Here is a 15,000-nt window from a genome sequence, read left to right on the forward strand (position 1 = left end):
CCCTTCTACGTGACTATACCGAAAGAACCAATAAGATGAATCCCTGCAGTCACGAAAGCTTTCAATCCAGACGGGTGTGCTGTAGGGGATTTCTCTATCCCATAAGTGAATCGATTCCTCGATCGGCATAGGGCCGATTGCACGTAGATGTACGCACAGATTAACGAGTTAGCGCTCACTGCCGTGCAATATATAAGCGGCACTTGGATAAATCAAGACAAACGTGAGCATGCAAAGGTGCACATGCACGCGGCGGCTTGGGGAATCGTTCATCCAGCAGTGGATTGAGCATGACCGCTGACGATGATGCTCCCAGGTGGACTATATAAACAGACACATACTGCGTGGAGATACGCACAGATGTGTGGGTGCGTGTTAAAGTACAGTCGGTAGGTGGGATTATTTCAGACCGGGAGCCAGAGCAGAGCCTCACCCATTCTGGGGAATTGCCCGATGATGCTGGATGCAATTACCAGCGAAACGTCGTGCTACTCAAAAAATTGTAAATGTTGTGGATTCACTCTTCAACACACCGGTGGGCTAAAGCAGTGAACTATTTTGTCTTTTGTCAACGTGACACTTTTTTTTTTGCTGATTGGCCGTGTCGGGTGGTGGAGGGTTACGACACATTTATAAAAAAAACGCGATCTAACCCAAAAACGTTTATTATGAGGTGGGATTATGTAACTATATGGGAGCAGGGTGTTTTGATGGTCGAAATGCTTCTCATTTACAGACGGACTGCTGGTGTAGCGAAGGCTCATGATGACCGTGTCGGTACAGAACGATTCTGTTGACTCAGCCCATCATCATCATCCGTCCATGGTCGATAAAAACAAGTATAACGTTGTCGAGGGGGGTGGGTGGGCTGGGAGAATTCAATAGCGATTGCCCTATAGATAGATCGACTGTCCCCGGCCATAGAAATGTGGAATTTCCACCGCTGACTCAGGGCTGTACGCAAGGAGTATTTTTGTTGTATTAAATCTGAAAAAAAGAACACGTATATATAAAACCTTTAGAAGGCCGCGCGGGGCTGATGGGATGTGTACAAAAAAAAGTTTTATTTCATGGGTGGACAGACGGATGCGCATTTGCGTGCTGTTATACACATGCACGTTAGGCGCATCCAGTGAGATGTGAATGACACGCGATTACTTTGAGGCCTTTGTCAATCCGCCGCTTCGTAAAGGCTTCCCCACCACGTGTGTTGCTTGTGACCATACTTCTCCGCTGCTGCTGCTGGTGGAGGGCGACGAACGCGACACGTCGTCGCCATTGACGTTAGCCGCGGCCCTAAACGTCAAACTCACGCCCGCCTGGATCGATGGCGCGGGGGGCGCTAACCACTGCGCCACCGCTCCCCCCCACGTTAGAATATGCCGTGAGACAAATACTCCATCCCCGCACGTGCGTAACGCGTGCGTTGTTGCCCGCTTGTTTATTTGTTAAACTCCGAGTGTGTGTGTGTAAGTGTGTGTGTAAGTGTTTGTGTGTACGTGGGGAGCGGTAGTGTAGCGGTTAGCGCACTGCACTATGAACCCGGCGACCCGAGTTCGATTCCCTCTCACGGCCAACACCCGGTGACGATTATCTGAACCGGTCCTGGGGCCTCCCCTAGGTCGACTCAGCCTGAAATAAGTACCTGGTGCGGTGTGTAAACATCGCCACCGGGGAGACAACGGCGTGTCGGGCGTGGTGCTGGCCACCCATCCCCTCTTGTACCGTTCCGGCCTTCATAGGTGCTCGCTAACAGCACTTGCCCCGACAATCTGTTAAGGCTATACCGGGCAGCAGGATTTCGCGACCGATATTATCGCTGCTAAAGGCGGGTGGGTTTTTTTGGGGGTTGGGTTCGATCGCCCTAAAGTAGAAACGCGTCGTGACACCCGCACACCACCCGACACGGCAGAGCGCCGATTTGAGTCAACAGCAGCTCAGCACACAGCGCGCACGTGTGCTGAGCTGCTGGTGACACAGATTCGAGGGCGATTACTACGACGACGAAGACGACGACGACTAAGACGACGAGGACGTGTCTGTCATCGGCCTCGATACAGCCGGACCCCCGTGAAGAATTCCCCCACCCATACCCCGCTCTCGCCACCACTAATACCGATCTGAAATTCCTCCCCGCGTATCGTCCGCCGTGACATTCCCCCCCTTACCACCCCTGACGCCTCCTCGTGTCTCCTCCTCCTCCTCGTGGTGGTGTGTTGCAGGGCGCCCAGTACGAGCAGCTCAAGGAGTGCCCCGCGATGTCGCACCAAGCGTTCGCGCCGCACCCGGCCCTGCACCCCCTGTCGCCGCACTACTACGCCCCGTACGGGCCTCAGGGCACCTCGGCGGCAGGCGACTCGGGCGGGCGACTCGGCAGCAAGGCGGCCACGCGCGAGAGCACGAGCACCCTCAAGGCGTGGCTCAACGAGCACCGCAAGAACCCGTACCCCACCAAGGGCGAGAAGATCATGCTGGCGCTCGTCACCAAGATGACGCTCACGCAAGTGTCCACGTGGTTCGCCAACGCGCGTCGGAGGCTCAAGAAGGAGAGTAGAGGTGGTGGTGGCGGTGGTGGTGGTGGCGGTGGTGGCGGTGGTGCGGGTGGGTCGGCTCCGGGCGAGGTTGGGTGTTGGGGCACGCCGGGTGGAGGTCTTGGCGGTGGTGGAGTTGGTGGTGGAGTTGGAGATTCGTTGCACATCCGGGGTGACGCCAGAACGGACTCGGACGAAGACATCGACCTGCAGAGCGTGGAGGTCGAGAGACGCTGCCGAGCGCTCGGTCCCGCGGCGTCTCCCAGCGGCAGCGCCGAGGTCGACGTCATCGACGAGGAGGAGGAGGACGAGGAGGATGGCGGTGGTGACTGTGCCCATGACGATCATGGCGATGGCCTCGATGAGGTGGACGATGCTCGCGATGGCGAGGTGGTGAGACAGGAGGAGGAGGAGAAGGACCACCTTGAGAACAAGAGAAGGGCCGTGGAGGCAGCTGCTGCTGCTGCTGATGATGATGATGATGATGGACGTGGTGGCGGTGGTGGTGTAGTAGCGGATCTCAGCATCCAGCGGGGCCAGCGTGACATCCACGAGGCCACAGCGCTGCCCTTGCCCTTGCCCCTGCCCTTGACTCTGCCCTCGGCAGCCGCCCCCAACTCCTCAGCCACCGTCACAGCAGCCGCGACGCAGAACTCAACTCCCAAACCCAAGATCTGGTCACTGGCCGAGACTGCCACGAAACCAGACAACCACCCAAGGATGCAACAACAACAACAGCAGCAGCAGCAGCAGCAGCAGCAGCATCATCATCACCACCATCACCAGCATCACCATCAGCAACATCAACATAGCCACCACCATCATCATCATCAGCAGCAGCAGCATCCAGAACATTCGCTGGCGCTGAGATTGCGTGCCCGCCTGCAGATGGATCAGCAGATGCACGCTCTCTCGTCGTGCCACACAGGAGCGTGCGCATCGGGGTGCGTGAAATGATGCGCCCCACTGCGATTCACACAACCGGGGGGGGCGGTGGGGGGGGAGCGGTGGCGCGGCGGTTAGCGCGCCGCGCTCACGGAACCGATCGCAGGCGGCGGCGGCGGCGACGAATCGAACTCGGTCCGGCCCAGTCGAATCGCGCATGAGATGAGTAATATCGGCATTGGGGAGACAAAGGCGGCCGGGCGTGGTGCTGGCCACCTACCCCCCCCCTCCCTCCCCCTCGTGTGTCGTGCCGCCCTTCGTAGGTGCTCGCTAACAGCACTTGTCCCAACAGCCTGTGGAAGGCTATACGGGGGATCTTTGTCTTTGTTACATTATTATTATTATTACTCTGATGGTACCGTGTGTTCCGGATTATAAGACGCAGCTTTTTTCCCTGCATCGTTAAGCAAACGTTGGGGGTGCGGAAGACCCCGTGGTCTGTACCCTCTCTCTTCTCTATATTTTTTATGTTGCTCTGAAGAAGGGCCATTGCCCGAAACGTCGCCAAATATGTTTTTAGTCTCAAGACCAACGTGTTGCGTTCGTGTTGTTTGTTGTTTGTCGCACGGTGCGCGCGCGCGTGGCCAGATCTGTGCTACATTACTGGCACCACGGCAACACCCTCAGGGTGCCTCTGATAGTCCAGAGAACACGGTACATCACTACTGTCTCTCACCCCCCAACACCACCATCCCCCACTATCCCCCCCCACAACCCCCCCCCCCACCACCCCCCCCCCCCCACCATCCCCCTCCATCATCCTCTCCAACATCCCCCCCCACCCCCCCGCCCACCCATCCCCCCCACCCATCCCTCCTCCCACCATCCCACCACACATCCCCCCCACCATCCCCCCCCACAATCCCCCCCACCCACCCCCCCACTACACCCCCACCCATCCCCCCCATCCCCCCAAACCAGCCCCCCCCCACCGTCCCCCCCACGGCATCCCCCACCCATCCCTCCCCCCACCATCCCCCCCACCCACCCCCCACTACACCCCCCCCCACCACCCCCCGAACCGTGCCGCGTTGTCGCTATCGCCGTCACGTGACGGAGTCAGAGGAACCAATGGGAGCGCGACGCTTCCCGTGCAGCGGAGAGCGGCCCGCGGAAGTAGATGTCGTAGAACTGCGATCTGAGTGCCCCACTGCCTCGTCCGCGTAACTGTTACACGCCTCGTAGAAGCAGCACCACCAACAACAACAACACTCTTGGCATCATCGTCATCGCCATCATCACCAGTAGCATCATCATCATCATCATCGCCGGCTTCCAAAAATCTGGGTCAAAGGAGTGCACCACCTTGAGAGGGTTATTCCGCGAATCGCTCTGACTGTGACTGATTGGAGGTTAATGTTTCGATGAATAAACATTGTGAAGAGCACGACGCTGTTACTTTTGGCTGAAAATTCGTAACGACGTGGCGGGAGTGGTGGCTCAGTGGTTAGCACGCCGCGTCATGGACCCTGCCAACCTGGGTTCAATTCTTGTCCGCGACTGGCAGGTAATACCCAACCCGGACGGACCGGCGTAGTGAAGTATGATCAAATGTGTAATGCGGGCCTTCATATCCAGCAGTGAAGTGACGAAACGAAGGACCACGTGATCGCCTAGCGGGCAGCGCGTTTGCCACTTGTTACGGAGGTTCGTATCTGACAGTCCACCCCGGTAAATGCCGCGGGGTCTAATAACAACAACAACCAAAATAACCCCAACAAAATTCGACTGCGCGTCCGTCTATGGACGTTAAATCCGTCAAATCGAAACGAGTTTGACCATCACGTAATCGTTGTGAATCGCAAAATTACAGTCACAAAGGCAAAACCAAAGATCCCCTGTATAGCCTTCACAGACTGTTGAGGAAAGTGCTGTTAGCGAGCACCTATAAAGGCCGGAACGGCACACGAGGGGGTGGGTGTCCAACACCACGCCCGACCGCCTTTGTATTTCCCAGTGGCGATGTCTACTACACACCGCACCAGGTACTCATTTGAGGCTGAGTCGACCTAGGGGAGGCCCAGGACCGGTTCAGTTAATCGTCACTGCTGGTGTCGGTGGCCGTGAGCGGAAATCGAACTCGGGTCGCCGGGTTCGTAGCGCGGCGCTCCCCACACACACCAAAGACAAAGATCCCCCGTGTAGCCGTATACGTCAAACCACACCGCAGCCCGCGTCTGCACAAACAACGGCAGCAGCAGCAGCATCGTGATGGTCGTCGTGAGCTCCACCTACAAGAGCCCACGGCCCCACGGCTCTCGGCCCACGATTGCGTCAATCAGTTGGAGGACTGGGAGTAGAAATCGCTCCCCAGGCATTTTGTAAACACGCACCGGGTCCCAAAATCATGGGTCATCCTTGGTTTTTTTTTTGGGCGGGTGGGATGCGCTGGGTCCAAAATAACAAAGGGGGCCAGGTGAGCAATGAATCTTTGGGGCTGCTGAATATGTGGGGACTTAGATTGCCAACTGAGAGCGTAAATAAGCAACGAGGCGTACACAGAACTAATCAAATATATATTTTAATAATCAACGTTTTTGGGTTAGATCGCGTTATTTATAAATGTGTCGTAACCCTCCACCACCCGACACGGCCAATCAGCAAAAAAGTGTCACGTTGACAAAAGACAAAATAGTTCACTGCTTTAGCCCACCGGTGTGTTGAAGCGTGAAACCACAACATTTACACATTTTTGAGTAGCACGACGTTTCGCTGGTAATTGCATCCAGCATCATCGGGCAATTCACCAGAATGATGAGGCTCTGCTCTGTCTCCCGTTCTTATATAGAGCAGCAGCAGCAGGGTGACGTCATCATTATAAAAAAAAATTATAAAAAAATGTTTTACTCTGATCACTTTTTTGCAATTTCCCCACGCAGACCGGAATGGATCCGACCCCACGCACTGCTGCTCCCCTATGGGCCCAGTCCCCGGGGGGGGGTAGGGGGGCCTGGCGCCCCCTAAAAGAGCGTGCCCGTTGCGAATTGTAATTCCTAGTTACAGAGAGACGAGAGCGCGCTTCGTGACCTGCAAAAACGCGATCCCAAGTAGCCGTCATGGGCCCGTGAGCCACAGGAGTTCAACGTCGCGTAAACGTCGGACCGAGTCCGCCGATATCAAGTGGAGTTTTAGTTTGGCGGGGTGAGAATTCACGAGGCCGCGAGAAGTCTGCGTGGGTGACCTGGGGGGCATCAGTCAGCCGGTCGGGGCTACGACGATTCCAGCTGTGTGCGTGTGATACCAACTGGGATCACGGTGGCTAGGAGATGTTAACTCCCTCGCCTGGTATGCAGGAGGTCGTGGGTTCGATCCAGAGGTGTGGACTCGAGTCATGTGACTTGGACTCGAGTCAGACTCGAGTCATGAATTTGATGACTTCAGACTCGACTTGGACTTGCATAACAATGACTTTGTCCCACCTCTGAGGTGTGGACTCGAGTCATGTGACTTGGACTCGAGTCAGACTCGAGTCATGAATTTGATGACTTCAGACTCGACTTGGACTTGCATAACAATGACTTTGTCCCACCTCTGGTTCGATCCCTACCCTGACGATGCCTGCTGCTGCTGTATATTTGGAGTCTGCGGTGTCTGTCTCTCATCATCGTCACGGTGGCTATGAGATGTTAACTCCCTCGCCTGGTATGCAGGAGGTCGTGGGTTCGATGCCGACCCTGACGATGCCTGCTGCCATATATTTGGAGTTTGCGTGTCTCTCCCTCATCATCATCACGGTGGCTATGAGATGTTAACTCTCTCGCCTGGTATGCAGGAGGTCGTGGGATCGAGCCCTACCCTGACGCCTGCTGCTGTATATTTGGAGTTTGCGTGTCTCTCTCTCTCATCATCATCACGGTGGCTATGAGATGTTAACTCCCTCGCCTGGTATGCAGGAGGCCGTGGGTTCGATGCCGACCCTGACGATGCCTGCTGCCATATATTTGGAGTCTGTGGTGTCTCTCTTTATCTCTCTCTCTCTCATCATCATCGTCACGGTGGCTATGAGATGTTAACTCCCTCGCCTGGTATGCAGGAGGTCGTGGGTTCGATCCCTACCCTGACGCCTGCTGCTGTATATTTGGAGTTTGCGGTGTCTCTCTTTCTCTCTCTTTCTCATCATCATCGTCACGGTGGCTAGGAGATGTTAACTCCCTCGCCTGGTATGCAGGAGGCCGTGGGTTCGATGCCGACCCTGACGCCTGCTGCTGTATATTTGGAGTTTGCGGTGTCTCTCTTTCTCTTTCTCTCATCATCATCGTCACGGTGGCTAGGAGATGTTAACTCCCTCGCCTGGTATGCAGGAGGCCGTGGGTTCGATGCCGACCCTGACGATACCTGCTGCTGTATATTTGGAGTTTGCAGTGTCTCTCTCCCCCCCCCCTCTCCCGTGCTCGCGTGGATATCTCTCCGGCATCCTTCGGTTTTCCCGTGCACATTCAGAATGAGCGTCACGCCTTTCGAGTCTTTGGCTACTCGCTATAAATAATGTCCACGCGATGTTAATCATCCACTTCGTTCAGCTATCATTTGTGGCCACATCGCTTCTGAAAAATAGCTATATAGCTGAGTGGGCCTTACCTGGCTAAAATAAAAAAAATGTTGATATTTGTTTTTTTATACATATAGAGTACTTCACGGTGTCATTTAAAAAAAAAACTGGCTCTTGCGAATGTCGAACAGTCCCACTGGCGAGCGAAGCAGAGAGGCGCGTGGCGGTCCTACAACTCCGGTTCGAGACGCACCACCGCGGTATTAACCAGGGCGGCCGCTGGGAAGTTCAAACCGTGGTCCCTCTGCAATCTCATCGGCAAAGGGGCGTGGCCTCCGAGAGTGATGCCGCCGAAGCGTCCGCGTGTAAGATCCACAGATGTCACGTGTCTCGTCCCACCTTCCCCACCCCCGTGTCACGTGTGCAGGAGGGAGAGTGCAATGCATGCTGGGAGAGAGCGGACTGCACTGATTACATTCACCCTGTAAATGCAGCAACCACACCTCCACACTTGCACTCACCACCACACTCACCACACTTACTCATCTCCACACTCACCTCCACACTCACTCACCACACTCACTCACCTCCACACTCAGCACACTCACTCACCTCCACACTCACCACACTCACTCACCACCACACTCAGCACACTCACCTCCACACTTACCTCTACACTCACTCAGCACACTCACTCACCTCCACACTCACCACACTCACCTCCACACTCACCTCCACACTCACTCACCACACTCACTCACCTCCACACTCAGCACACTCACTCACCTCCACACTCACCTCCACACTCACCTCCACACTCACCTCCACACTGGCACTCACCCACACACTCACCACACTTACTCATCTCCACACTCACCACACTCACCTCCACACTCACCTCCACACTCACTCACCTCCACACTCACTTCCACACTCACCTCCACACTCACCTCACTCACTCACCTCCACACTCACTCACCTCCACACTCACCTCCACACTCACCTCCACACTCACTCACCTCCACACTCGCCTCCACACTCACTCACCTCCACACTCATCACCACACTCACTCACCACCACACTCACTCACCTGCACACTCACTCACCTCCACACCACACTCACTCACCTCCACACTCACCTCCACACTCACCACACTCACCTCCACACCACACTCACTCACCTCCACACTCACCACACTCACTCACCTCCACACCACACTCACCTCCACACTCACCTCCACACTCACCTCCACACTCACTCACCTCCACACTCACCTCCACACTCACTCACCTCCACACTCACCACCACACTCACTCACCTCCACACCACACTCACTCACCTCCACACTCACTCACCTCCACACTCACTCACCTCCACACTCACCACACTCACTCACCTCCACACTGGCACTCACCACCACACTCACCACACTCACTCACCTCCACACTCACTCACCTCCACACTGGCACTCACCACCACACTCACCTCCACACTCACCACACTCACCACACTCAGCACACTCACCTGCACACCACACTCACTCACCTCCACACTCACTCACCACCACACTCACCACACTTACTCATCACACTCACTCGCCTCCACACTCACCACACTCACCTCCACACTCACTCACCACCACACTCACTCATCACCACACTCACTCACCTCCACACTCACCTCCACACTCACTCACCTCCACACTCACCTCCACACTAACTCACCGCCACACTCACCTCCACACTCACTCACCTCCACACTCACTCACCTCCACACTCACTCACCTCCACACTCACCTCCACACTCACTCACCTCCACACTCACCTCCACACTCACCTCCACACTCACTCACCTCCACACTCACCTCCACACTCACTCACCTCCACACTCACTCACCTCCACACTCACCTCCACACTCACTCACCTCCACACTCACCTCCACACTCACTCACCTCCACACTCACTCACCTCCACACTCACCTCCACACTCACCTCCACACTCACTCACCTCCACACTCACCTCCACACTCACCTCCACACTCACCTCCACACTCACTCACCTCCACACTCACCTCCACACTCACCTCCACACTCACCTCCACACTCACTCACCTCCACGCTCACCTCCACACTCACTCACCTCCACACTCACCACACTCACCTCCACACTCACTCACCTCCACGCTCACCTCCACACTCACTCACCTCCACACTCACCACACTCACCACCACACTCACTCACCTCCACACTCACTCACCTCCACACTCACCACACTCACCACCACACTCACTCACCTCCACACTCACTCACCTCCACACTCACCACACTCACTCAGCTCCACACTCCCCTCCATCACCTCACACAGTTCCATCTCATTCCGTTTCATCTCCTCACTCCGCACCATCTCCTCACTCCGCTCCTTCTGTTCCCTTACCGCTCCCTTCCCCCGGGCGACACCGATGTCCGGCTACGCCCGCTCCACTATGAGATGTTAACTACCTCGCCTGGTGTACGGGAGGTCGTGGGTTCGATCCCCACCCTGACTCCTGCTGCTGTATATTTGGAGTTTGCGTGTCTCTTTCTCTCATCATCACGGTGGCTATGAGATGTTAACTACCTCGCCTGGTATACAGGAGGTCGTGATCCCCACCCTGACTCCTGCTGCTGTTTATTTGGAGTTTGCGTGTCTCTCTCTCTCTCCCCGTGGTCGCGTGGATTTTTCCCTCCGGGTCCTCCCGGATTTGCCCTCCACATCTCGAGTCAACGTGACGCTTTGAGATGATTCGGCTGCTGCACATTTCCACTCGCTAAGCCACTTCTCGTTCAGCTCTTGTTAGTGAGAGCCGGGTCGCTTCTGACATGGAGCTATCCAGCTCAGTGGCTGCTCCTACGTTCGCGTTTGTTGAAAATATAAAACGCATTCCTCCTGCGGAGGGAGCTGGTAGCAACGTTGGGTTGCTCGGTCAATGGCCAGGGTCAACGGCGGCGTGGTGTATTCCGCAAATATGCCCGACTGTGAGGGCGGGCACAAGCCGGCGTGAGTAGGTTAAACGTTGAGTTTTATAAGGGCACCACGGAGTGGCCATCCCCTCCCCACCCAGCCCCACCCTCCCCACCCAACCCCTCCCCACCCTCCCCACCCAGCCCCTCCCCACCCTCCCCACCCAGCCCCTCCCCACCCTCCCCCTCCCCACCCAGCCCCACCCTCCCCACCCAGCCCCTCCCCACCCTCCCCCTCCCCACCCAGCCCCACCCTCCCCACCCAGCCCCTCCCCCCCCACCCAGCCCTTCCCTGCACGACGGACGGACGGACACAATAATCCCCTGTGGGCTGGTGTAACCAGGAGGTTCCTACCAGTATAAATGAAACATAAAGAACATCGCCAGCGTACAACAAACAAGGGGACAATGCGGCGACCTTCGCAATCTTTTCCTCCACGTAAAAAAATGATATTTTTCTACACATCCCATCAGCGTCGCGGCCTGCAATGCAGCAGCGTTTGGTCTTGAGGACAAAGCTCAAACTCTGGACCGGTTTCGACATCCAGTGGTCTCATCAGCAGTTTTTTTTATGGGCCAAGAATAACCTCCACCTCGCCCCCACCTCGCGTCCCCTCCTCTCCTTGGGTGTGTAATGTGAGGATATATCCGGGTCGCTGACGGATCACAACTCGTCACGATGATTGGCTCTGCCGGTCCTGGTCCATAGCCAATGGGGGGAAGCCTAGGGGCGTGGCCCTGACGTAATGGGAAGGTGACATCTGTAAGTAGAGAATTGGTTCTGCTGGCTTTGACCACAGCCAATGGGGAGACAAGTCAGGGGCGTGGTCCCGGGAGCCTATAATGGAGTCTAGAAGATTCCATAGAGGCTAACCAGGATTGGTGGAAAGGTACCACGTGACCCGGGTATTAAATAGGAGTGGAGACGAACAACACGTGGTCAGATCTGAAACTAACGGAGGGTGAGGCCACGCTGGAGCGGGGTCCAGGCTGCCACGTGGTCCAGGCTGCCACGTGGTCCAGGCTGCCCACGTGGCCGCGCGTGTCTCTCTATCCCTCTCACGCTGTCTGTCAGCAGCGTGAAGGAGTGTTGTAAAGAAAGACAAATAAAGACCGGATTCCAGAAGTCGCTTCCGCGACCTTTATTACAGGTGGTTCCCGGTTCAACGCAAACATCGGCAGCGACTCCCACAGACGAAAGTCTTCAGCCAGGAGGAGTCTTCATTTCTTCCGGCGCGAGACCCGCGCGGGATTCTTCAAGGACTCCCTTCACCACGAGAGTCCCCAACTCCGTCTATTCCCCTTTGTGAATCCCTCAGGCTCCCGCTTTCCCGACGGATCCTTGATCTCCCGCTTTCCTGACAGCCAATCCACCGTCCACCTTTCCAAACGGATTCCATACCTGTCAACCCCGAATTACAGACCAACTCAGACCTTGCTGGTCAACCCGTGCCCCTTACAACGTTCACCCCACAAAGTACCATCACAAGGGAGACACACAAACACATAGACACAAACAATTGTGCCCGTATTGAAACAGCTGTATGCCGTATAGACCTGAAACACTCAATGCCCCTGTGCAAGAACACGGGGTAGACCGTGATGGGTTGACAGCTACGAGATTTCAAACGTTGCACTCTGTCAATCATCCCTCCGTTTTCCGGCTTTCCCCATGCTGTGTTCGCCTTCAATTCCCTGCCCCCCCCCCCCAATCAAATCCCCTTTCAGGCCCCCAATTAAGCGCACCGATCAGAAAGGCGCCTGTTTCAGCTCCCGGCTGTCCGTGTCATGCACGCGGTGCCCGGGCATTGTCGCCCGCGACACGATCTCGACGCCGCCGAGTGATTTCAATCACCCGGGAGAGCACCACGTGGGTCAGGCACGGGCCGCACGTGCCCAGGGGAGAGAGGCCTCAACCCGGAGGAGCGAGCACGCTCGCTGCTCCGTGCCGGGGTTTTGCGGGACGCGACGAGCACGTGGAGACGTCGAACGACTCGCGCCCCGAGACGACCACGGCGAGGAGGAGGAGGAGGGCGAGGAGGATGGTGACGGTGAAAGTGAAAAATTGATGCGGAGATGCCGCGGCAAATAAGGAGCGCGGACGCAAATGCACAGGTCGGCTTGGAATGAGTCGACTGCTGTTGTGTGGGCACACGCCACGTGAAGATCACGTGACGATCACGTGATCTTCACGTGAAGATCACGTGGCGTGTATGTGCAGGCAACCAGCGAGATCACCTGGAACGCCTCGTCCAGATGTCCCATACAGAACCCTCATCCCATACAGAACCCGCGTCTCATCCCATACAGAACCCACGTCCCATACAGAACCCTCATCCCATACAGAACCCTCATCCCATACAGAACCCGCGTCTCATCCCATACAGAACCCTCATCCCATACAGAACCCTCATCTCATACAGAACCCGCGTCTCATCCCATACAGAACCCACGTCCCATACAGAACCCTCATCCCATACAGAATGTGGTGGTGGTGGATGTCGTGGTCGTAGTGAATGTGGTGGTGGATGTGGTGGTGGATGTCGTGGTCGTAGTGAATGTGGTGGTGGTGGATGTGGTGGTGGTGGTGGTGGTGGATGTCGTCATCGTAGTGAATGTGGTGGTGGTGGTGGTGGATGTAGTGGTCGTAGTGAATGTGGATGTCGTGGTGGATGTGGTGGTCGTAGTGAATGTGGTGGTGGTGGATGTGGTGGTGGTGGTGGTGGATGTCGTCATCGTAGTGAATGTGGTGGTGGTGGTGGTGGTGGATGTAGTGGTCGTAGTGAATGTGGTGGTGGTGGATGTCGTGGTGGATGTGGTGGTCGTAGTGAATGTGGTGGTGGTGGTGGATGTGGTGGTGGATGTCGTGGTCGTAGTGAATGTGGTGGTGGTGGATGTCGTGGTGGATGTGGTGGTCGTAGTGAATGTGGTGGTGGATGTGGTGGTGGATGTCGTGGTCGTAGTGAATGTGGTGGTGGTGGATGTGGTGGTGGATGTGGTGGTGGATTTTGTGGTCGTAGTGAATGTGGTGGTGGTGGATGTGGTGGCCGTAGTGAATGTGGTGGTGGTGGTGGATATCGTGATCGTAGTGAATGTGGTGGTGTATATGGTGGTGGATGTCGTGGTCGTAGTGAATGTGGTGGTGGTGGATGTCGTGATCGTAGTGCATGTGGTGGTGGATATGGTGGTGGATGTCGTGGTCGTAGTGAATGTGGTGTTGGTGGTGAATGTGGTGGTGGTGGTGGTGGTGATGGTGGTGGTGGTGGATGTCGTGGTCGTAGTGAATGTGGTGGTGGTGGATGTCGTGATCGTAGTGAATGTGGTGGTGGATATGGTGGTGGATGTCGTGGTCGTAGTGAATGTGGTGATGGTGGTGAATGTGGTGGTGGTGAATGTGGTGGTGGATGTCGTGGTCGTAGTGAATGTGGTGGTGGTGGATGTGGTGGTGGATGTCGTGGTCGTAGTGAATGTGGTGGTGGATGTGGTGGTGGATGTGGTGGTGGATGTCGTGGTCGTAGTGAATGTGGTGGATGGTGGATGTCGTGGTCGTAGTAAATGTGGTAGTGGAGGTGGTGGTGGTGGAGGTGGTGGTGGTGGATGTGGTGGTCGTAGTAAATGTGGTGGTGGATGTGGTGGTGGTGGTGGAGGTGGAGGTGGTGGTGGTGGATGTGGTGGTGGTGGTGGATGTGGTGGTGGTGGTGGATGTGGTGGTGGTGGTCGTAGTGAATGTGGAGGTGGTGGTGGTGGTGGTGGTGGATGTCGTGGTCGTAGTGAATGTGGTGGTGGATGTGGTGGTGGTGGTGGAGGTGGAGGTGGTGGTGGTGGTGGAGGTGGAGGTAGTGGTGGTGGTGGATGTGGGTGGTCGTAGTGAATGTGGTGGTGGATATCGTGGTCGTAGTGAATGTGGTGGTGGTGGATGTGGTGGCCGTAGTGAATGTGGTGGTGGTGGATGTCGTGATCGTAGTGAATGTGGTGGTGTATATGGTGGTGGATGTCGTGGTCGTAGTGAATGTGGTGTTGGTGATGAATGTG

At 56.0% G+C, this 15,000-nt stretch overlaps 1 protein-coding gene across 1 annotated transcript in view; it reads left to right on the forward strand.

Annotated features, from left to right (window-relative positions):
* Positions 1-4,151, forward strand: part of LOC133355884 (iroquois-class homeodomain protein IRX-1-like) — a 27,362-nt gene extending 23,211 nt beyond the window's left edge. Inside the window, exon 3 of the mRNA XM_061573298.1 lies at positions 2,223-4,151. Within this exon, the coding sequence (XP_061429282.1) occupies positions 2,223-3,488 (1,266 nt within the window). The 3' untranslated portion in view covers positions 3,489-4,151. The remainder of the gene's footprint in view (positions 1-2,222) is intronic.
* Positions 4,152-15,000: the final 10,849 nt, after the last annotated feature.

The sequence above is a fragment of the Lethenteron reissneri genome, chromosome 52 (genome assembly GCF_015708825.2).
Source record: "Lethenteron reissneri isolate LAM-NWPU_2019-01 chromosome 52, ASM1570882v1, whole genome shotgun sequence".
Taxonomy (NCBI): Eukaryota; Metazoa; Chordata; class Hyperoartia; order Petromyzontiformes; family Petromyzontidae; genus Lethenteron; species Lethenteron reissneri.